The sequence below is a fragment of the Eubalaena glacialis genome, chromosome 1 (genome assembly GCF_028564815.1).
Source record: "Eubalaena glacialis isolate mEubGla1 chromosome 1, mEubGla1.1.hap2.+ XY, whole genome shotgun sequence".
NCBI lineage: Eukaryota > Metazoa > Chordata > Mammalia > Artiodactyla > Balaenidae > Eubalaena > Eubalaena glacialis.
The window spans coordinates 13,827,564-13,850,777 of NC_083716.1; the positions used below are offsets into that span (position 1 = coordinate 13,827,564).

The 23,214-nt window shown below is 49.1% G+C and overlaps 1 protein-coding gene across 1 annotated transcript; it reads right to left on the minus strand.

Moving 5' to 3' along the window:
* Positions 1–2,302: 2,302 nt before the first annotated feature.
* KCNK18 (potassium two pore domain channel subfamily K member 18) lies at positions 2,303–14,011 on the minus strand. The gene is given in 4 exon segments (XM_061192943.1): positions 2,303–2,592; positions 2,595–3,095; positions 11,281–11,409; positions 13,792–14,011. Coding segments are annotated over 4 exon segments (1,140 nt in total).
* Positions 14,012–23,214: the final 9,203 nt, after the last annotated feature.

Sequence of the window (23,214 nt, forward strand, 5' to 3'; positions counted from 1 at the left end):
ATGAACTTAAGGCTTCATCAGTCCTAGAAGGGAGAAGGGCATTCAGGCTGAGAGAGCAGCTAGAGCAAAGTTCTCAACTCTGACCACACACTGGGGTCGATCGGGGACCTTTTAAATGGCTCAGGTGGCACCCCCGACCAATGACTTCTGAATCTCAGGGGGAGAGAGATGGGGAGACACATGAATTCTTTGAAGCCCCCAGGTGTCAGTGTACAGGCAAAGTTGAGAACCACCAAGCAAAGGCTTGGAGGAATGAGTTTACATTCCTGCCCAGGGGTATGGGAATAAAAAGCCCGAGGTAGATGGAACATGGGGTGTGTAGGGCAGAGATGCAAGAAATGAGGAGCAGGAAGGCATGCTGGGCCATTTCCTCAGAACCACAGAAGAATACCCAGTAGCAAATGAAGTAAGCAAATGATAGTGACCTTCAATTTACATAATATGTGTCCCTGACAAACTCCATGTTTGCATTTGAACAGGAGTCTCTACTGCCTTAGGAAGGGAGGGGCTGAGAGATTGAATATCACCTGCTATTACCTCCATGTTTCTGAGGATATGCCTCATTATCTTTGGAATCCTCTTTGAGCCTGGAAAACAGCAAGCACTCAATGAACGTTTGCCAAACTGAACTTTGAATCTGATCCTGTGCTCTCACTTGAGTGGCCAGTCTTGATTACCTTTGGGTTTGAGGGGCTTTGCTGCACAGAAACTGGGCGACTGTGACTTCAGGGATGTCAAGAAACTCCACAGAAACCCTAGTCCCAGTGGCTGCTGCCTGAAATCCCATGTCTTTCAGTGGTTCTTGTTCACACCGTGTCAATTCCATTTCCTGAGGTAGGTCTTAAAGAGCTGAAGGGGCAAAAAAACCTAATAGGTTTGGGGAAGAGGAAGAAAGATCCAGAAAGGAAGGCCTGCAGCCCCTTCGGATTGCTGACTTCCTTTCTTTTCAAGCTGGAACCTCCCGGCACTTTTCATTGGTTTTTGCGATTTTTGTTCTATACCCTGCAGCAAAATTCACCATTTACCCAGGAGCTGACTAATTTGGCCAATCACAGGACACAAGCTGATTTTCCCAAGATTCTCTCAAAGAAGCATTCAAGAAACTTTGATTCTCTCAAATAAGACATTTCTAATAACTGACTAGGGAAACAGTGTGACACTTGTAGTACTGCGTGCGTGGGCCAACCAGTTCATACACCAGTTTGGAACATCCTCTCCCAGGCTGGGGTCCCCAGCAGTGACTCTGAGACAAAGCTTTGTGTGCAAGTGGGTTATCTGGGGGTGATCTCAAGAGGAGGGGAGACAGGAGACAGAGAAATGAAGGAAGCCATACAGGGTGGACTCTTGGGCAAGTGAGGCTTGATCCCCCTGGGGGAGACGGTGTTGAACGTGGCACAAGAAGCTGGGGCCATACATCCACCCACTCCCGTCGGTCACTGGTTCAGGGCTGCTCCCAGGAGCGTTCATCCCTCGGCACTTCTAGCCTGCCCTGCGCATGCTTATGCTTTAGTGGCCAGAGAAAGTCCTCAGGCAAAGGGAACTGGAGTACCAGGCCATATGGGTGAGGCACTTACAGCATCTGCCACGCAGATGCCCCATTCACATGCCAACTCATTCATGAACAGGTCACGAGTACAGCCACCAATGAGTGCCAACCCTTACACGTACCCATCCACTCACATAAGCATCAACACTTTCACATGCCAACTCATTCAGGAGGTGCGATCATGTGCTGCTTGGTGAGAACACTGGTCTACACCGAATCTGGTAATCAGGAGCTATCCCAGGCCCCTGTGAACACAGGTGACAATTCCTCTCAGTGCCATCAGTGTATTTTACAAGGGCTGGGATTGGGCTGATCCCATTCATGCAGTCATTCAAGAAAAGAGGTGGCTCAGAATAGCCCTGTTTCATCAAGGGTAAATGGGGAGCGGCTCAGGAAGATTTTAATTTAGCTGAAAGTACAAATTGCAAAAACAAAAGGTAAATTTTTTCTCATGTTGCAAGAAATCCAGTGACATCTGTAAGGTGGTTTCATCTACATTAGGTGGGGCTTTTGAAAAATGAAGACAGGGCAATTAATTGAACTTTGGAGGATGGTGACAGTTTTTGTCTAATGTCCTGATAGGAAGGGCATTGGCCATATTTCTGCAGGGCCTCGAGACTGAAATCAGCTGTCATGCAGGGTGTGACTCTGAGGCCTCAGGTGATGGGCTGCAGTGCCACCAGCTCTAACTACACTGTCCCAAAAGACAAGACAGCCAGCTGGGCCAGCATCATCACACGAGAGTCGACGGAGCCTTCACTTTTTAACAGGATCGTAACACTTCCCATTTGCAAAGAACAGCATGACATTTTTGTAGATGTGAATCAGCCTGTTTTGCACCAACTTGAAAGCCATGCGCACAATCTCCGTCCCAACGATGATATAAATGGAGAAGAACAAGAAGAAGTGAGGGTGTTCTAAAACAATGTCCCCAAACCCAATGGTGGTCAGCGTGACAAAGCAGAAATAGAAGGCATTTTCGAAGTTCAGCTGCTTCTCCCAGATGGGGAGGATGGCAGCTGCACAGGAAATGTAGGCGAAGACCACAAGGCGATGATGGGGAGGGGGATGTCCAGCCTCTCCACCTGCAGCCCCGCCTCATCCAGGTTGTTGATGATGGAGTACGAGAGTCTCCCGGACACCAGCTCAGGACACGAAGAGCTCCTCTCCATGGCCTGAGGGGGCACCTGCAGTGTGTTCCCTTTCTCTTGTGCTAGAAGTCTCTCGAACAGCTCCATGTTGCTGCTTGGGATTGACGGGGCAGGTTTGGGGCCCGGGAGCTCTGGGTCGTTGATGGCAATCCTCGGGATGGCTTCGTCTATGGAATTGGTGTCAGGTCGTCTTTCGCAGGGGGGTCTGGAGCGCCACTTGGGAAGGGGAGGGGGGAGGAAAGGGAGTTTTTGGAATTGGTGGTAGGACATGGCTAAGATGGTTGCCAGGATGTCGCCTGTGTCTGTGAGGACCAGGAACATCAGGGGGATGCCAAAGAGAGCATAGAGCATGCACAGGTACTCGCCGAGCCTGGTGACAGGGTAGGTGTTGCCGCAACCTGAAAAAGAGGGCAGAGACCGGGACTGCCGGCTGCTCTTCCCCCTCCCCTGCTCAGAAAGCTTTAAAGAGGGGCTTCCCTGGTGGCGTAGTGGTTGAGAATCTGCCTGCCAATGCAGGGGACACGGGTTTGAGCCCTGGTCTGGGAAGATGCCACATGCCGCAGAGCAACTGGGCCCGTGAGCCACAATTGCTGAGCCTGCGTGTCTGGAGCCTGTGCTCCGCAACAAGAGAGGCCGCGATAGAGGCCCGCGCACCGCGATGAAGAGCGGCCCCCGCTTGCCACAACTAGAGAGAGCCCTCGCACAGAAACGAAGACCCAACACAGCCACAAATAAATAAAATTAAAAAAAAAAAAAAGAACCGTGTGCTCTGACATATCTCAAAATGGTTCCTTTAAAAAAAAAAAAAAAGCTTTAAAGAGACCTTCTGCCATTTCCTTTCCCTGGCATATGACATCTTGCACAACATGTTTAAAAATATTCATCTTAAAACATTCATCCACTTGTCTGACATTAGGTCTGCTTTGCTGGGGGAGCAGGAGGTGAAACCCAGCTTCTCTTTAGGATAAGGGACGACTCATGTCCAGATCTTGGACCCACAATGTCCTTGGCAGGAGACAACCCCGTGTTTGGGAGGAGCTGACTGCCTTGCATTTTGCCATTTCTGAGCACCTGAAGGAGGATGGGCCCAGCCCACCTGGAGGGCTAGGAAGAGCACAGGTGACAGGACGTGCGGGCTTTGCAAACACAACCCTCACCTCCATCATCCTCCATGAAGGCATCGGTTTTTACGAAGCCACCCTTGTCCTTCCTGGGGTGTCTGGGCCTCTGTGTTTGTTTCTATATAATAGGCACTTATTATGTGCCAGTGGCGTGTACAGCAGTGTGTACAGCACGGTGTTTGGGACGGTGGAAAGCGGGACGGTGACTAAAATACAATGGCTGCCCTCAGAGCCGTTTGTGACTCGGCAGGTCAGACGTGTTCATAAACCAGAGTGAAACGTTGAGGACCCCAGCATCTAGAATCTTACCCACCTCGTCTCCAACTCCAGCTGTGCCATTTACTAGAAAGTTACGTGACTGCTCACATTTTCAGGTGTCTTACCTGTAAAATGGGGATGACAATACCTGCTTTGTCTATTGACCAGCTGGAAGGATTACAAGAGACCAGCACCTCACACGCAGTGAGTGTGTCATTCTCGGGAGGTTGGTGTCCTCATTCTAACAGCTGTTTTTTTTGAGCATTTACTGTGGGTTGGGTATTAACCAGCCTTCATCGGTAGGTGTTATCACCATTACAGATGGGGAAACTGAGGCTCAGAGAAGTGAAGGGACTTAGCCAAGAGCATACGTGTGATAAAGTGTGGAGTTGGGGGTCAAACCCCCAGGGCCATCCAGTTCCCAAGCCAGCTCCCTCCGCTGGGCCAGGAGCACCGAGGGGGTGGGACCCTCCAACCATCAAGAACAGGATTGTCAAGCAAAGAGAGGTTGAAGCCTCCATGCTCTTCAGGAGCCCCCTCCTCCCATCACCCCAGGGCCCCCCCCCCACCTCGTGTCTAGAGAGGGCGAGATCAGAGGGATGTCGAACCCCACAGCGCAAGTCGTTGGATCTTCTGGAGTGGGCAAGCTCACTGCCTTCGACAAAGAGGAGAAGCTTCTGTATTTAATGCCTATGTTTAATTTTTGGTGTCATAAAGGATGACTAATACAGAAAAACCCAGCCTAATTATGTAAATTAATTGGAAGGCAATTCCCAGGCTGGCTCAGCCCCAACCTCCTCCAGGGCTGCAGCTTCCTGTGCAAACTCTGGCCTCAACCTCCGCCCTCCAGGCATACGCACGGGATCAGGCTGCCCATCTTCAGCAGGGTTCTGGAAGAGGGCTGTGGCCCTCACCAGGTCGCATCGCTGTGCACCCCTCCCAGGGCACTCCACGCCACCCTGACCGCGTCCATGAGGTACCATTTGACGGCAGGGGTGGTGAACTCTCTGTGCATTCATACTGTTTGTGCACGTGAGTGCTTACTGCATGCACTGGGACACAGTGGTGAGCAAAGCAGATATGAATCGAATAACCACCCTCGTGAGTATGCAATTACAAGTGGAGATCAGTAACAAGATGTGTAAGAGCAGACCAACAGATTAGAACAAAGGCATCCCTCCTGGATTTGCATTTATTGAGCACCTACGCTATGCCAGGCTTTCGTGGGTGGGATTGGGATACAATGAGGAACAGGCAGAGGTCACGCCCTCTGGGAGCTCCTAGTCGAGCGGGAAGCAAAGCCTTGAACTCAGCTCCCCACCTGTCCAACAGGACCCAAGGGCACCAGGCTCAGGAGTGAGCCTGCACTGGCTAAACCTCCCGTCAGAAACCCGAGGCTGTTCCGCAGGGCCGGACGTTCTGAGGGGGTGCCCAGGGTTTCTGTTGCCTCTCTTTCCCTTCCCCGTTCCCTGCAGGTCTCCAGCAGCTCAGCCCTCCCCTCAGGGAGAGAAGGTTGCAGAAGTGACCTCAGGACAGCATCTTGTCCAGGCTTCGGTGAAAGCCCAGAACCACTGAGGAGATGGGGGTGGGGTGGGGTCTCAGGGAGAGGGAGGGGGTTGGGGACAGAGCGGGGCCCTGGAGAGGATGACCAACAGCCCAATGTGCCCAGGACTGAAAGCCTCATGTTCTGGTAAACCCTTAAATGCTAAAACCATGGCAGCCTCGGGCACACCAGGGAGTGGCTCGCTCTAGCCAGGGTGATTGTGGAGGGTGAGGAGAGATTCTCCGGAGCAGGGAAGAGAAGAGAGGAGGGAGCCTGGAGCCCCTCGTGGCGGGGCAGGAGCTCAGAGAGGCCTGGCCGTGGAGTCTCAGGAGCCTAGGCCCCGGTGTCAGCAAATATCCCTGCTCCTGAGCTTGTCACAGGCCTTGCAGTCCTTAGGGGTGTCAGCAGCAGGGCCCGGGGGCAGGCAGCTACCCTGTTTTCCAGATGTTGCCTGGAAGCCCCCAGCTCTCGTGCACCCCTAGGAAAGTCAGAAGAGGCTCCCCAGTGGAAGCCCCCCAGCCTCCAGGATGGAGTCCCAGGGTGAGATCTATTTTATTTAAACAAAAGAATATCACATTTCTTACAGGATTTATGGAGTAAAGTGCCTTTTAGAGTCAGAATTCCCCGCATAGCAGAACCCCTAATGCTGGCAACCACCGTAATGCTGGCAACCACCGTTGTTACTGCATTTAATGGACAAGGAACAGGGGAGTCAGGTGACACGCCCGGAGTCGCACAGCCCACAGCCTGTGGGCACCCCTCGCCTGAAGACCTCCCTCCACACGCACGCTCTCCTTGGCAAAGGTGGGTTTAGTGGATTATAAACAAAGTCATTGTGGCTGCCTCTGGGTGGAATATGCTTACAATCCAGAGGACATGCCACATTGCAGAGAAAGCATCAAGGAAGTAAGTCTCAGAGAGCACAGGCCCCTATGAAGGAAATGTATTGCCTACCCAACTACTGAATGCTAAAACGCATAATGGAAAATCATATTATTTCTTATAATGCATGCCGATATTCCAATTCCATCAGTCCACGCCACTTAGCCTGTGAGTATTTAACAGCCCATACACTTCCTAATCCAAGGGGGCTGATCCAATTGGGAATGACTGGGGATTGACCAACCTCATATCTTTCAGGGGTCCCTTTTGCAGCATCAAGGCCAGGTGCATTTCAGGTGACCCAGAGATGCAGGGCAGGAAGCAGTATTACCAGCAGGACCATTATTGATTACAGGCAGCGAAGAACCTTCCCCAATCCTCTTCCAATTGTAATCACTGGATGGCTTGATGTCTTAATGGACTTGTACCATGAGTGGCAGCATCGTTTTCTTGGGATATAAACCAAGCTAATGCATTTCCATTAGGTCAGTGGTTCATAGCCTGGATGACCATTAGAATCACCTGGAGGGCTCTGAAAACTACTGATGCCTGGGTCTGTCCCTAGTAAGTCTGACGTGATTGGTGTGGGGTCCAGGCATGGGGGCGTGTAAAAGATATCCAGGCAAATCTGATGTGCAGCCTGGCCTGAGAACACTTGCCCCAGGAGGGTGCTTCTCAAACATCTACGTGCATCAGAATCACCTGGAGAACTGGCTAAAACACAGATCACTGGTCCCACATCCATAGTTTCTGACTCAGTAGATCGAGGATGGGGCCTGGAAATTAATTTGTATCTGTAACAAGTTCTCTCTGGTGATGCTCACGCCATTGGTCCAGGGACCACGCTTTAATAATCATTGCATTACATCACTGGTTCTCAACAGGGGGCAGTTTGGCCCCCCAAGGGCCATTTGGCAATGTCTGGAGACATTTTTGGCTGTTGCAACTGGCGAAGACAGCAGAGGAAAAGGTGGGTGCCTCTGGTGGGTAGAGGCCAGGGATACTTCCAAACATCCTACAATGAATGCGAGGGACAGTCCCCGCCACAGAGAATCCTCTAGTCCAAGATGCCAATAGTGCCAAGGCTAAAAAACGCTGCCTTAGATCAGTCCCCTTTTGTTCTTGAGAAAAAACCTAACGAAACCCGATACTCTCAAGCCCAGTTTGCTTCCAGTCTCTTCCTCGCGCTTGCTGACCCCCTGTAACTGTTGTTTCTCAAAGCATCCCCTGGAGCTCTGGGGTCCCTGAAAAGGCCAGCTGTGCCCTGCTTCTACCCTGCTCGAAACGACTTCCCTCCCAGAGCCCAAGGTCACTGCTGAATGGGACAGTCACAGCACTTACCTCGTGGGGCTGTCATGAGAATTAAACAAAATCATGCATATAAAGCACATTGGCACAACGCCTGGCGCTGGTAAGTGCTCCGTAGTGCAGCTATTAAGTTACTGTTATTCTTTCTGCTCCTGACCTGTCCCTGCTTGGATCAACATTCAGGTGAATGAGACCGGTTCTGAAAGAAACCACATGGGGGCGCCCTTGGACACAGGCATATGTGCCCATTTAAGAAAGCGTGTTGCAGTAGGCACAGGTCGTCCACCCAGCAGCCATTCCCCCATCTTTCCCTGGAATGCCGCTGCTCTCTCACCCGATTTAGAGATAGATCCGATCTGTCTAAGTCATCCTGGTAATCCAATCCCCTTGCCAGGGACTGGCTTGGGGGGTGGGAGGCTTCCAGGAAGAGTTTCTTGCTGATTATGACAGCCAGCCTTTTCTCTATCTATGAGATGCAATTATGCCCGGACGGGAAGTGGACCTTGGTGACCATCTTGTGACCCGCTGAGCAGGATGGAGAGAACCTGATAGTCAATGTCACAGCTGAGCTGCACATCAAGCAGCCTGAGAGCTGTCCCCCACTGGACTTCCTACTTGGGAGGTGACACATTTTCCTTGCAGTTTAAGCCAACTGGGTTGGGTTTTCTGTCAGTCAGTCGCAGCTGATCCTCACACTGACCCACAGAGGCAGGTCTGGGAGGAGTTATAGATTAGGGAACAAGGCTCAGACGGGCTAAATTGCTCACTGGAGGTCACACAGCTCTGACCCAAGATGGCTGGCCTCCAGAGTCCGCAGCTGGCCACTGTGCTCCACCTCTACCCCGAGTGTGAGGGGACCCCGGGACGAGTGCCCAGCCACAGCCCTTGTGAGCTCAGGCCCCCCGGGGATCGGTATTCTCTTGAATTGATGCTCTCTTGAATGAAGATGGGGCCCCAGTACTTTTCGCTGCCCAAGAGGGGCAGGGGCTGAGCAACGAGTCACACTCTTGGTGGGGACGCTGACCCAGGAGCCCCTGACCCGTGGCCGAGGGCAGCTCCACCACCTCCACTCCTGTGACCCCCTCACCACCAGCAGGGGTGGCTCCTGCCAGGCCTGGCTTGGCCCCTGCACCTGGCCCACCCTGCTGCCGCACTGCAGAGGGAAGCTGGGGCCCTTAGTTACTAGAAGGTCCTCCGACGCTGGCCCAAGGACACGGTGCCTGAGTGCAAGACCAGCCCCGCTTCTCACAGCCCGCCAGCCTCAGTGGTCTCGTCCTCAGAGGGGCCTCTAAGCCCCGGAGCTTTGCCTGCTGCCTGGCTGGAAAGCTCTCTCAGCCTTCTTTGCCTGGTTAATCTCCACAGATCCTTCAACTCAAAGGTCACTTCCTGGGGCTTCCCTGGTGGCGCAGTGGTTGAGAATCTGCCTGCTTCCCTGGTGGCGCAGTGGTTGAGAATCTGCCTGCCGATGCAGGGGACACGGGTTCGAGCCCTGGTCTGGGAGGATCCCACATGCCGCGGAGCAGCTGGGCCCGTGAGCCACAATTGCTGAGCCTGCGCGTCTGGAGCCTGTGCTCCGCAACAGGAGAGGCCGCGATAGTGAGAGGCCCGCGCACCGCGATGAAGAGTAGCCCCCACTTGCCGCAACTGGAGAAAGCCCTCGCACAGAAGCGAAGATCCAACACAGCCATAAATAAATAAATAAATAATTTTTTTTTTTTAAAAAAAAGGTCACTTCCTCAGACAAGCCTCTCCCCCATCCCCGAAAATCAGGACCACCCTCCCCCATCCTGTTTCACCCACTTCCACAGCTCAAGCTTCTCCTCTTGGGCACGTCTGTGTGCTTAGCTGTCCATTGTCCCCGCCGCCATTAGACTCAGAGGCCCACCAGGGCGGGGAGGCATCCAGCTAGTTCAGCCCCATGCCAGGCACAGAAAAAGTCATGTACAGGGAGAGGCAGTGGGGTTTCAGGTTAAGACCCAGACAGCCTGGACCCAGACAGACATGAGCTGTGTCCCCTTGCAAAAACGGTGGACCTGCCTTGCCTCAGAGAGTGGGAATAATAACAACAGCTACCTCAGGGTTGTTGCGAGGTATGAACGGGCTAATCATCACAAAGAACTTAAAATGGAGCCTGATGAGTCTTAAATACACATGCGTTAGCCAGCGCAGCCGCTGCTGTTGCAATCATAGGCGTTCGGTATTTGTGAAGGAAGGAAGGAGAGAAGGAAAGGAGGAAGGGAGGGAGGGAGGGAAGAAGCAAAGGCCATCTCCACAGCCCAGTTCCAGTGTCCGGTGTCACACAGGAGCCCACCCTTTGTGCAGCCACCAAGAGGAGGATGTGTGGCTTTGAGGGTCCACAGAGCCCATCTTAAAACGTGCAAGTGGTCACTGTAGGGAAGCAGCTCTGCCTCCACACCCTCCCCTCTGCCCGGGGCTCCGGAAGGGACTTCGCTGGGACAATGTCTTGCACAGGAGTCTTTCCCTTGCTTGGAGGCTGGAGACACGTATAAAGCAAGTGCAGGGAACAGGGTGAGGCCAGCTCCTTCCTCTCCCCAAGTCCTTCCCTTCTGGGCACTGTCATCCACTCCAACGGGACACAGGAATCTGAGCGGCCCCTGCTTCCAGGCATAGCGAGGCTCTCCCTGGGGCTCCCCGAGCAGGGGTAAGCAGAGTCTCCACAGCACCCCACAGACCTGCAAAGCTGGCAGCCTACTTTGGGGAAAGAGCACTGGACCTGGAGTCTCAACAGCTCTCGTGGGCACCAGCTCCACTCACTGCGTGACCTTGGCCCCTGACATCACCTCTCTGGGCCTGGGCTCCCGGACCTGATTCACCGTGGGCTTTAAAGGAGGCAGCTTAGCACGGCCCCTGCAGGCAACTGTTAGCTCTCCTTAGCGCTGCAGCTCCCCTTCCTCCTCTGCCCTATTGTTGGCGCTTCCGGTCCTGCTCTGGCACACCGTCCTCCCTCTCCACGCCGTGCCCTCCTCCATTCCCTTGGAGTCAGCTGCCATCAATATGCTGGTGACTCTGAAACCCACTCCCCAGCCCCAAGGCTGGGGTAGCTGTGCTCCCGCGATACCCTGAGCACATCACACGGACCACGTTTGGTTGCCCCCGAGTCCAGGAACCTGGGCAGGCAGGTACCCGGCAGGTTGTGTTTTGTACAAGAGCACTCACTGGGAGACAAGAAGAAGCCGAAACGCAGCCCACACCTCGCTCACTGGGGCCTTTGCCCGGGGAATGGGGCCGTGCCCACCTGAAGGAAGGGTATTCTTTTCTCATTCGCACAAATGGGCCAGTGGCAGCCCTGCTCACTGCCGTCTCCCTGAGCACAGGGTAGGCACTCCACAGCTCTTTCTTGCACTAAATGAATTGAACACTTCAGCATCCCCACCAAGGGTCCTCCTCCCCCTCTCCCCTGTGCCCACCCCCAGCTTTCTCTCACAGGCCTGCCCTCGCCCCTGGACTTACCCACTGTGCTGATAACTGTTCAGCAGAAAAAGAGCGAGCTCAGGAAGGACCAGTCTGCAGACCCGCTAAACCACTGGGGCTTCACCTTCTGCAGCAGCTTCCCGAGATCCCGCTTCCTGCCTTCCTCAACTCCAGAAAGAGAGGACCAGAGTGAGAGAGAAGGTTACACCCTTTAAAACAGGTCCCGCCCAGGGGAAGGGGCGTCTTCCCCAGGGACCACGCCCCCTGCCTTGTGGCCCTCATCAACACTAAATGGAGGATCTCAGAGCCCTTTGTTCAATGTCTCTGCAGTTTAGGCACTGCTCCAGCACCTGCAGAGATTAGGAGGCCACATAACCCTGTGTGCTGAGCACCCAAGAGAGAGGCCCACGGGGGTCCGGCCTGAGCTCAGCCATGGAATTGCCCTGTGGCCTTTCTGAACTTTCTGAGCCTTGCAAAGGGGCCTACTAACTTCTGCTCTGTCTCTTTCACCGGGTCTGAGAACTGAAAGAAAAAGGTTTTTATGAAATGCAAGCTCTTGCGTGACTGCAAACCATATCCACTCCGGGAAGCCATTAAGCCTGATGGAGTGCGGTGATCATACTGGGATCAGCTGGCTGAGGATGTCTGGGAAGACTTGGCAGAAGCAGGCCTGGGGGCCCTGGTTTCTCAGGGAGGTGTCCAAATGGTACCTTTGGCCTGGCAGCCAGTGGGTTTTAGGGATCCCAGAAGTCACCTGCCAGCTGGCACAGTTGTAAGAAGATGTCACAGAGCCTGGCACAGCAGGAAGTCACCACTCGTTTGAATGGGCACCAACCTGGGAGTCCAGACACCTGCAATCTAGACCCAGTTCTGACCCTGACTAGTTCCTGTAGTCGTGGACAAGAGGCTTCTTTCTGAGCCTCAGTTTCCCCATCAGGGAGGCAGCATGACATGGTTTTGGAATCTAAACGCCTGGGGTTGAATCCTTGAATCCCTGGCTCCATTTTCTAGTGGGTGACCTTGGGCAAGTTAACTACCAGTGTCTCAGTTTCCTGATCTGTAAAACGGGGACAATTCATATCCACCTCATAGGGTGGGTGTGAGGATCAAGTGAGATAGTGCATGAAAAACACTTGGCACAGGGTCTGCACTAACCAGCACTTACTGAGCATTTTAATCTCCAGTGAAGATCAGTACAAAATGCGGATGGATCAGCTCTGTTTTCCTATACCATTCTGTGCATCAGAATCACCCAGGAAACTTTTTAAAAATAAGATTCCCAGCCCGGTTCTGGAGATCCTGATTAAGTGGGTTTGGGGAAGAGCCTGGGAATGTGTATTTTAGACCAGCTCCTTGGATGATTCTGATGCGTGGCCAGGTTTGGAAAGCCCTGAACTTGTCGACAGTCTGGACCCAGTGATGGCTCAGAGTGTCTGATGGCAGACGGCATCTCCTGGGGTCATCTGAGTAGGCTTGTGTCTGTCTGACACAGATGCAGAGAGAAGGAGTAGGACCCTCCACGGAGAGGAGACTCTGCCACCTGTGATCAGCCTCTGGTCCGCCCCTGCTGAAAGGACCTCCCACAGGTTGGAGGGGTCATTACCAGCCTGGCTGAGGACCTGTCATACCATGGGACCCTGTTCTTCCCTTGAACTTTAGAGTCTGTTTTTCCTTTGTCTTTTATTTACTCTCTGTTATTTTATCTTGCTTTGTTGAATGCATCTTTCCAAGCTTTAGGGGACAGTATGGAAATAAGTGACAAATATGAATGAAAAGCAATAAGGACATATATAAAGTGCCTTGTGCCTTCCAAGAGGCTTCATGTCCATTGTCTCATCTGCTTCCCACAGGGTCCCTGTGATTGGCGGGCCTGAGATTGTGGGCCTTCTTCTCCCTGGCAGACTGAGACCCAGAGAGGGCAATCTGCCCCAGATCACACAGCAAGCTGGGAGAGCAACTGGGACAGAAACCAGGACCCAAGTTCTTCTCACAACACCTCCTTCCTCCCCTGAGTCCGACCACAAAAAAAGGCCACTTGAAACAAGAAGTAGGAGAGCAGGGGGCAGGCTACTATCTTGGCAGTCCAAGCCCAATTTGGATTGTTCCTTGAATTCCAGTCTTTGTAAACTGAATCACGGGGTGGGGCAGGCAGTTCTGAGGACCAGCCTAGGAACCCACAGCTCCAGATCTGGTCACCCATCCACCCCACCTCACCTCATCAAATCTCCAGCAATCCATCCTCCTCAGAGTCTGCCGGTCTGGGTGGGGTTGGGAGCTGAGGCAAAGGGAAGGGAGCACCCACTGGGTGCTCAGCACTTTTCCTACATTCTTTACATCAACCCTGAGAGGCCGTCCATTATTCCCACCCCCATTTTACAGAGGGGAAAACTGAGGCCCAGAGAGAAGTCACTTGCCTAAGGTTGCCCAGGAATGGGCAGGATGCAAGCAGAGGGCTCCCAGACTCAGCTTCCTACAAGGTAGTTCTCTGCTCTCTGGGGCCTGCCTCTACCCAGAGAGAAAAGGCCCGCCCTGCCCAGGTACGCCACCTACCTGTTCTGTTGCATTTCAAGATGTCACAGAGCTTCTCCAGGAACTCCTCAAACTCTGGGTCATCTGCCCCCAGGTCCTGGCTGCCCTCAATGGCTGAGAAGAGCGCGGCACCCACCAGCGCGTACGTCACCAGGGAGCAGTGGAAGCAGAGGCGAGGGAAGATTTTCTTCAGGGCCTCCCAGCAGCACCTCCTATCTTGAGGCGGCCCCGCAGCCTCCATCCTCCCAGGAGTGGGCAGGACAGGAGCTGCTGGAAGAGGGAGGACCCCAGAGGTCCCGCCAGGAGGAGGAGGGGGAGTGCCCCGAGAATGGCCCGGCTCCAGCGCTAAGTGGATGGTGCCAGAACTTCCCCCAAGGACTTGGGAAGCAGGCGGCACTCCTTGCGCGTTCAGTTCCTGAGAGTTTCTCAGATAGCGCGCCCCCTAGTGTCTCAAATTAATATTGATCCACCAGGCAGGAGCGCTCCCAGCAGCCTGGCTAGCCCGAGAGCTGACCTTCAGGGGCTTTGGGAGGAATGCGTGGTGGTTGCCTTGTGCTTTGGACTTTCCCATCCCAAAGTTGCGCTTTTGACTCCAGGTACCAAATGTGACTTTTGGCTTTTAGTCAAGTGATCATCCTTCCTGGGGGTTGTCTGTGGTACCCTGACTCTTGGACAGGTAGAAATTATAGTAATTAGTGCGGCCAGAGCTCCACAGTTTACAAATGGCCTTTATTCTGTGTGGATCTAATTATTGGTCCCAATTCTTCATTCCCCACTAGCATACCCAGACTTGTCTTGGCCTCAAGGTGGGCAGAGCATACTTCCTTCTTAGCCTTGGACTAAGCCACGTGACTTGCTCCAGCCAATCAGGTGTTAGCAGACATGACGTAAGCAGGGGGCCTGAAAAGTGAACGTACAATGGCACTTGCTCCCCTGTGCCTTGCCTCTGCCACTAGGGGAAAAAAAGTGCCCCACATGGTGGATGTGGAGATGTGTGGGCGTGTAGATCCCCCTTCATGAAAGGTTTCTCCATGCAGCTTCGAGGAGCATGGTTCCTGACAGCCTCCAGCTATTCGTTCTTTCGGGGTTTGCTTCAGCTTTCAGGCCCTGTTCTCCAGGAAGCCCTTGTCCAATGGCTGAGCAAGGTGGGGTACAAGAGCTTAACCATTTCTGCCGCCTGCCGGACTCCTCCAACATGAAATCTTCGCTCTCTGTTGGTCTGCCAGAGATTTTGTCAGGTCTGCATCGTGATATGAAGGCTCCCCTTGTCCCATCCTGTTTCCTCCCTTCGCCTTTACTTCCCAATAAATAGAGCTTTTGGATGCCTTACTCTATCTGTGTCTGCTTCGCAGAGGATCCAACCTGCACTAGTGGGCAACGGGAGTGACCTGAGAGAGCAGGCTCTTAAATGGGGTTTCAGCGCTGGGTTGCTCAGTACCCACTGGTAAGGAGATGGCGTGCAGGCAGCTCTTGGCTCAAGGTGGCCATCCAGTTGTTACACTTTTGGCAATGGTGAGGTGGGATGGTGTGCAGGTGCAACAATTCAGGCATTTAAAACATAGGAGAGGAATGATAAATATAAGGATAAGTTTGGATGGTTATTAGGAAGTTGCATTGATCCCCTGAAGGCAAACTTAGAAAGGGAGGTTAGTAGGACAAAGCACGGCCTCCACTGCAGTTGAACTCAGGACGGCAACTGATTTTCGTTGTCTCCTTACTTCACTATTCATTCTAAATTCTCCTTGCCCTCTGCCACCTCTTTTACTGCTTTCAATGGATTTGCCAACGGCATGACCCAAATTCCCATTCCTGAAGGGTCTGAGTCCTTGGTAACCACAGCCTTTCCAGGTTGGACTTGCTTGTGTTTGTCCATTGGGTCACCTGATTGCCACCCATATTCCTCCCTGCTCCCATTGTGTGAAAGCCTTAATATCAGGTATAGTGATTCCTCCTACTTTATTCTTTTTCAAGATTGTTTTAGCTACTTTAAGGACCTACTGTATAGCACAGGGAACTATACTCAATATCTTGTAATAATCTATAAGGGAAAAGAATCCGAAAAAGAGCATATATATATATACATATATATGTATAAATATATAACTGAATCACTTTGCTGAAACTAACACAACATTGTAAATCAACTATACTTCTAAACAAAAGTCCTTTCTATATGTTTTTAAATAATCTTATCTATGTCTACATAAAACCTTACTGGGATTTTGATAGGAATTGCATTAAACCCATAGATCAATGTGGGGAGACTTGACCTCTTACTATGTTGAGCCCTCCACTCCGTGAACACAGTATGTCTCCTGTCTGTCTCTCCTGGCCATTGCTTTTGAAAAACACCTTAGCTTGTGCCCATTATTCTTTACCCAAGTCAAGAATTAACATTTTAAGATAACAATGCGGGGCCTTCCCTGGTGGCGCAGTGGTTGAGAATCTGCCTGTCAATGCAGGGGACACGGGTTCGAGCCCTGGTCTGGGAAGATCCCACATGCCGCAGAGCAACTGGGCCCGTGAGCCACAATTACTGAGCCTGCGCGCCTGGAGCCTGTGCTCCACAACAAGAGAGGCCGCGATAGTGAGAGGCCCGTGCACTGCGATGAAGAGTGGCCCCCACTTGCCACAACTAGAGAAAGCCCTCGCACAGAAACAAAGACCCAACACAGCCATAAATTAATTAATTAATTAATTTTTAAAAAAAGATAACAATGCATAAGTCATTTGTTATTTGTTATGTAATGCATTCTGAGTGCTATTTAATGTGTTTAGGGGCAATGTTAATGGATGAAAGTATTAGATGGTAGAGGTCAGAAAGTGTGTTTGTACTCCTCTTTTTAAGTCTTTTTAGAAGACATATTTCAACATCTAGAATAGTCTAGAGAATAACAGAACCTGTGTACTCATCACTCTCGATGATGGGCCTCATGACGTAATGCACCTTCTGGAGGTAGACTGATTGCTGGGAAGAGAAGGACCCTGTGATGGGCCACAAACTGACAGTAAGTGAGCTCCAGCTCATTGGCCAGATTATCTAGCTGCATGTCACTCAATGTGTGTGTACAAGAGTCTTTTCACCACATTTCGGCCAATGTGATGGTGGCAGCAGGAATGGGTAAGAACCCACAAGAGAAGGGGACTCTTGTGGATAAAGTCAGGGCCATGAAATCCAGCCACCACTCTCCACTACATGAAACACCTTTGAGGTGATCTGAGTTTCTTTTGTCTTTAGAAAGGAGAAATTTTCCTACAGTCCCATAGGTTATCCAGACCCTTTTCCTAGGAAGGAAGTGAGACAAGGTAGCTACAGGCCTCTTCCTGAAGCCTAAATCTCTCTCTTAATGAGGCATCAGATGGACCAGACAAGAAACCATTCCTGGGTCGGCTAGAGACTAGATTATGTGAGGGCAATTAAAATCCCAATGTCCATCAAAGGAGAGGATGTAGATACATGGGTTTATGCACTTAAATATAGTGAGGGATGAATGACAAAGTGAGATGCAAACACTATGTGGCTTATGGAGTCAGAAGAAAGAGGGATGCTGTGAGCTCGAGTGGCCCCAGCAGCCCTCATGAAAGAGAAGAATTCAAAATACATCAAAGGGGACTTCCCTGGTGATGCAGTGGTTAAGAATCTGCCTGCCAATGCAGGGGACACGGGTTCGAGCCCTGGTCCAGGAAGATCCCACATGCCGCGGAGCAACTGAGCCCATGCGCCACAACTACTGAGCCTGCGCTCTAGAGACTGCAAGCCATAACTACTGAGTCCGCGTGCCACAACTACTGAAGGCCGCACACCTAGAGCCCATGCTCCGCAACAAGAGAAGCCACCGCAATGAGAAGCCTGCGCGCCACAACGAAGAGTAGCCCCCGCTTGCCGCAACTAGAGAAAAGCCTGTGCACAGCAACAAAGACCCAACGCAGCCAAAAATAACAATAAGTTAATTAATTAATTAAAAAAATATATCAAAGGAGGAGATGAATAATGGACAGATGAGAGCATATCCATGGTAATAGATTGGACTGAGGTCAAATTTTCTAGTTCTGGAGGTGGGGCTAAGGGTAGATGGAAATAATAGCAAGGATTTTTCCCCTTCTAAACAAGTGACTTTTTTGCAGAGAACACAGGTGCATAAGATGCAGGTAAAATGAAATCACTTTCCTTTTAAGCCAGTGAGATGGAAATTGCACACATCACTTCTGCTCACATTCAGTTGATGAGAATTTTGTCACACCCAGCCACAAGGTCATCTGGAAAATGTAAATGTAGCATCTAGCAGGTGGCAACTGCCCAGGAAGAAGGGGGGAATTGATTATGAGGACACAACTGACCACAACCACACTAACAGAGCAACAACGTCCTGAGACTGCTGCTAAGTCGCCACACCGGCAGAAGGAGACGCACGTCTCTGAGTCTTTGATAAGGGCTTTCATAAAATCTCCTTTTGCAGATGACTTCTTATTATAGCCTGCAATTAATTGTCCTGGTTGGTGGGGGAAGAATGAGGAAAGCCAAAAGATTAAAAGCTTTGAGGACTTCCCTGGTGGTCCAGTGGTTAAGAATCCACCTGCCAATGCATGGGACACGGGTTCGATCCCTGGTCGAGGAAGATCCCACATGCTGCGGGGCAACTAAGCCCGTGCGCCACAACTACTGAGCCCATGCTCTAGAGCCCACGAGTCGCAACTACTGAAGCTCACACGCCTAGAGCCCGTGCTCTGCAATGAGAAAAGCCACCACAATGAGAAGCCCACGCACCACAACGAAGAATAGCCCCCGCTCACCACAATTAGAGAAAGCCCGCATACAGCAACAAAGACCCAACGCAGCACCCCCCCCAAAAAAAAGCTTTGAAAGTGCTTTGGGAACTCTAAAGCACTGTATAAATTCAAGGGGTGATGTTCCTGTTTGGGGGTTTGCTTTTTGTTTGGGGTTTTTTTGTGATTTTTATTATTCTAGAATGTTGGCGTATGGAGGTTCCCACCCTTTCCATCCTGTCTGTTCAGCACCCAGTAAAAAACTGATAGACATATTGAGAGGAAATTGTGAACATAATCAAATGGGGAAACAAAACAAAGGTGGACCCACATATGATCCAGATGTTAAAGTAAGCAGACAAGTACTTTAACTATAACTAACATGTTAAAGAAGATAGAAGAAAAGGTTGACAAACGGATGAATGAACAACGTTAACAGAGAATCTGTAAGTTTATAAAAGACAATCAAAAAGATATTCTAGAATTTAAAATTTAAAAATATGAAATTTAAAACTTACTGAAAATGAGAAGACAAGCCATAGACTGCGAGAAGATATTTGCAAAAGAGAGGTCTGATAAAGGATTTATCCAAAATATATAAAGAACTCTTAAAACTCAATAATAACTCAAGAAAAAGAACAACCTCATTTTGCAATATATAAGAACATCAAATCAACATGTTGTACACCTTAAACTTACACACTGTTATATGTCAATTGTATCTCAATAAAGCTGGAAAATAAAATAAAATATTTATAATTTTTTAAAAGAAAAAGAACAACCTGATTTAAAAATGGGCAAAAGATCTGAACAGACACTTCAAAGGATACATACAGGTACAAACAAACATATGAAAAGATGCTCAGCATCATATGTCATTAGGGAATTGCATATTAAAACAACAAAGACATACCACTACACACCTGTTAGAATGGCCAAAATCTGGAATATTGCCAACACCAAATGCTGGTGAGGATGTAGAGCAACAGAAACTCTCATTCACTGCTGATGGGAATGCAAAATGGCACAGCCACTTTGGAAGACAGTTTGGTGGTTTTTTATAAAATTAAACACACTCTTACCATATGATCCAGCAGTCACACTCCTTGGTGCTTCTCCAAAGGAGATGAAAACTTACACCTACACAAAAGCTTCATGTGGATGTTTACAGCAGCTTTATTCATAATTGCCAAAAGTTGGAAGCAATCAAGATGTGTTTCAATAGTTGAATGGATAAATTAACTGCAATACAACCAGACAATGGATTATTATTTGGCACTAAAAAGAACATGAGCTATCAAGCCATGAAAAGACATGGAGGTGCTTTAAATGCATATTACTATGTAAAAGAAGCCAATTGAAAAAGGCTGCATAGTGAATGATACCAACTATGTGATATTCTGGAAAAGGCAAAACTAAAAACTATTGCAAGAGTAAAAAGATCAGTGCTTGCTGGGGGGTAGGGGGTAGGGAGGGATGAATAGACAGCACAGATGATTTTTAGGGCAATGGAATTATTCTGCATGATACTGTATTTGTGGATACATGTCATTATACATTTATCAAAACCCAAAGAATGTACAACACCAAGAGTGAACCCAAATATAAACTATAGATTTTGTATGATAATGATATGTCAATGTAGGTTCATCAGTTGTAACAAAGGTACCACTCTGGTGTCAGATCATGATAGCAAGGATTGTTGTGCATGTATTAGGGCCAGAAGTATATGAGAACTCTCTGTAGTTTGCTCAATTTTGCTGTGAACCTAAAACTGCGCCCAAAGTAGTCTACTTTTTTTAAAAAACTTACTGGATGGGTTTAATTGAGGACTCGGACACAACAAAAGAAAGAATAATGAACTCAAAGACAGTCAATAGGTCCAGTCAAGGTGGAATAACAGGGATAAGACTCACTGGGGGAAAAAAGACATGAAACAATGTCAAAAAAAACAAAAAAAAAACAAAAAAACCTGAACATCAGGCAACAAAAGATAGTGATCTACAGAGAAAAGAACAGACAAATAAAAAATAAATAGCAAGATGATAGACTTAAAACTAACCATAATAATAATCACATTAAATATATATGGTTTAAATATCCCAATAAAATGGTACAGATTGTCAGACTGAATTAAAAAGCAAGACCCAGGAATTCTCTGTTGGTCCAGTGGTTAGGACTCTGAGATTTCACTGCTGTGGGCCTGGGTTTGATCCCAGGTCAGGGAACTAAGATCCTGCAAGCTGCACTGCACAGCCAAAAAAATACCTAAATAAATAAAACCAAAAAGAAAGACCCAACTAGATGCTGTCTACAAGAAAAACACTTTACACATAAAGACACAAATAGGTTAGAAGAATGGAGAAAGATATACCATGTTAACACTGATCAAAAGAAAAGGCTGTAACGGCTATATTAATATCAGATAAAATGGATTTCAGAGCAAAGGATATTACCAGAGATAATGAAGGTCATTTCATAATCATAAATGGGTCAATTAATCAAGAAGACATACAATCTTAAATGGTTTTCTCTTAATAACAGAGCTTCAAAATACATGAAATACCTGAGAAAGAGTTCAGAGTAATGATCATAAAGATGATACAAGAACTTGGGAAAAGAATGGATGCACAGAGCAAGAAGTTACAGGAAGTTTTTAGCAAAGAGTTAGAAAATATAAAGAACAACCAAACAGAATTGAAGAACACAATAACTGAAATGAAAAATACATTAGAAGGAATCAATTGCAGAATAAAAGAGGCAGAAGAACGAATCAGTGAGCTTGAAGACAGAGTGGTGGAAATCACTGCTGCAGAACAGAATGAAGAAAAAAGAATGAAAAGAAATTATGGTTAAAGAGACTTCTGGGACACATCAAATGCACTAACATTCGCATTATAGGGGTCCCAGAAAGAGAAGAGGAAGAGAAAGGGCCTGAGAAAATATTTGAAGGGATAATAGCTGAAAACTTTCCTAACATGGGAAAGGAAACAGTCACTCAAGTCCAGGAAGACAGAATCCCATACAGGATTAACTCAAGGAGGAACGTGCCAAGTCACATAGTAATCAAATTGACAAGAATTGAAGACAAAGAGAAAATATTAAAAGCAACAAGGGAAAAGCAATAAATAACATACAAGGGAATACCCATAAGACTATCAGCTGAGTTTTCAGCAGAAACTCTGCAGGCCAGAAGGGAGTGGCATGATATATTTAAAGTGATGAAAGGGAAAAACCTACAACCAAGAATACTCCACCCAGCAAGGTTCTCATTCAGATTTCACAGAGAAATCAAAAGCTTTACAGACAAGCAAAAGCTAAAAGAATTCAGCACCACCGAACTAGCTTTACAACAAAAGGAACTTCTCTAAGCAGGAAAGTAAAGGCCACAACTAGAAACAAGAAAATTATGAAATGGGAAAACTCACTGGTAAAGGCAAACAGATGGTAAAGGTAGGAAATTACCCACTCACAAATATGATATCAAAACCAGTAATTGTGAGAGGAGGAAAGTACAAACACAGGATATTTGAAATGCATTTGAAATTAAGAGATCAGCAAATTAAAACAATCACATATACATATAGAGTGCTATATCAAAACTTCATGGTAACCACAAATGAAAAACCTGTAATAGATATACACACAAAAAAGAAAAAGGGACAGTCCTCGCGGGAGGCTTTGGGAAATAGGCGCGAGACTGCGGTGGTGGGTCTGTTCTTGGTCTCGGTCGCTGCGTAGCGGACGCTGTCCTTGATTGTGCACTTACTGAGTGCGGCATACCTTGGAGATACTGCCAGCTTGGTCCCAGACCACCGCAAAAAGGAGAATATCACAATAAAGGTGGCCACAAACCTTCGATGTGTAAAAAATGCAATATCTGCAAAGCTCAATAAAGTGAAGTGCAATAAAACGAGGTATGGGGGCAAGATGGCGGAAGAGTAAGACGCGGAGATCACCTTCCTCCCCACAGATACATGAGAAATACATCTACACGTGGAACTGCTCCTACAGAACACCCACTGAACGCTGGCAGAAGACGTCAGACCTCCCAAAAGACGCCCTCAGGCGACCTACATGCAGAAGCGGGTCCAAATCCAAAGCTGAACCCCGGGAGCTGTACGAACAAAGAAGAGAAAGGGAAATCTCTCTCAGCAGCCTCAGAAGCAGCGGATTAAAGCTCCACAAACAACTTGATGTGCCTGCATCTGTTGAATACCTGAATAGACAACGAATCATCCCAAATTTAGGAGGTGGACTTTAGGAGCAGGATATATTAACTTTTCCCCTTTTCCTTTTTTCCGTGTGGATGAAAGGCTCTTGGTGCTCCAGCCAGGCATCAGGGCTGTGCCTCTGAGGTGGGAGAGCCAACTTCAGGACACTGGTCCACAAGAGACCTCCCAGCTCCACGTAATACCAAACGGCGAAAATCTCTCAGAGATCTCCATCTCAACATCAAGACCCAGCTTCACTCAACGACCAGCAAGCTACAGTGCTGGACACCCTATGCCAAACAACTAGCAAGACAGGAACACAGCCCCATCCATTAGCAGAGAGGCTGCCTAAAATCATAATAAGGCCACAGACACCCCAAAACACACCACCAGACGTGGATGAGCCCACCAGAAAGACAAGATCCAGCCTCATCCACCAGAACACAGGCACTAGTTCCCTCCACCA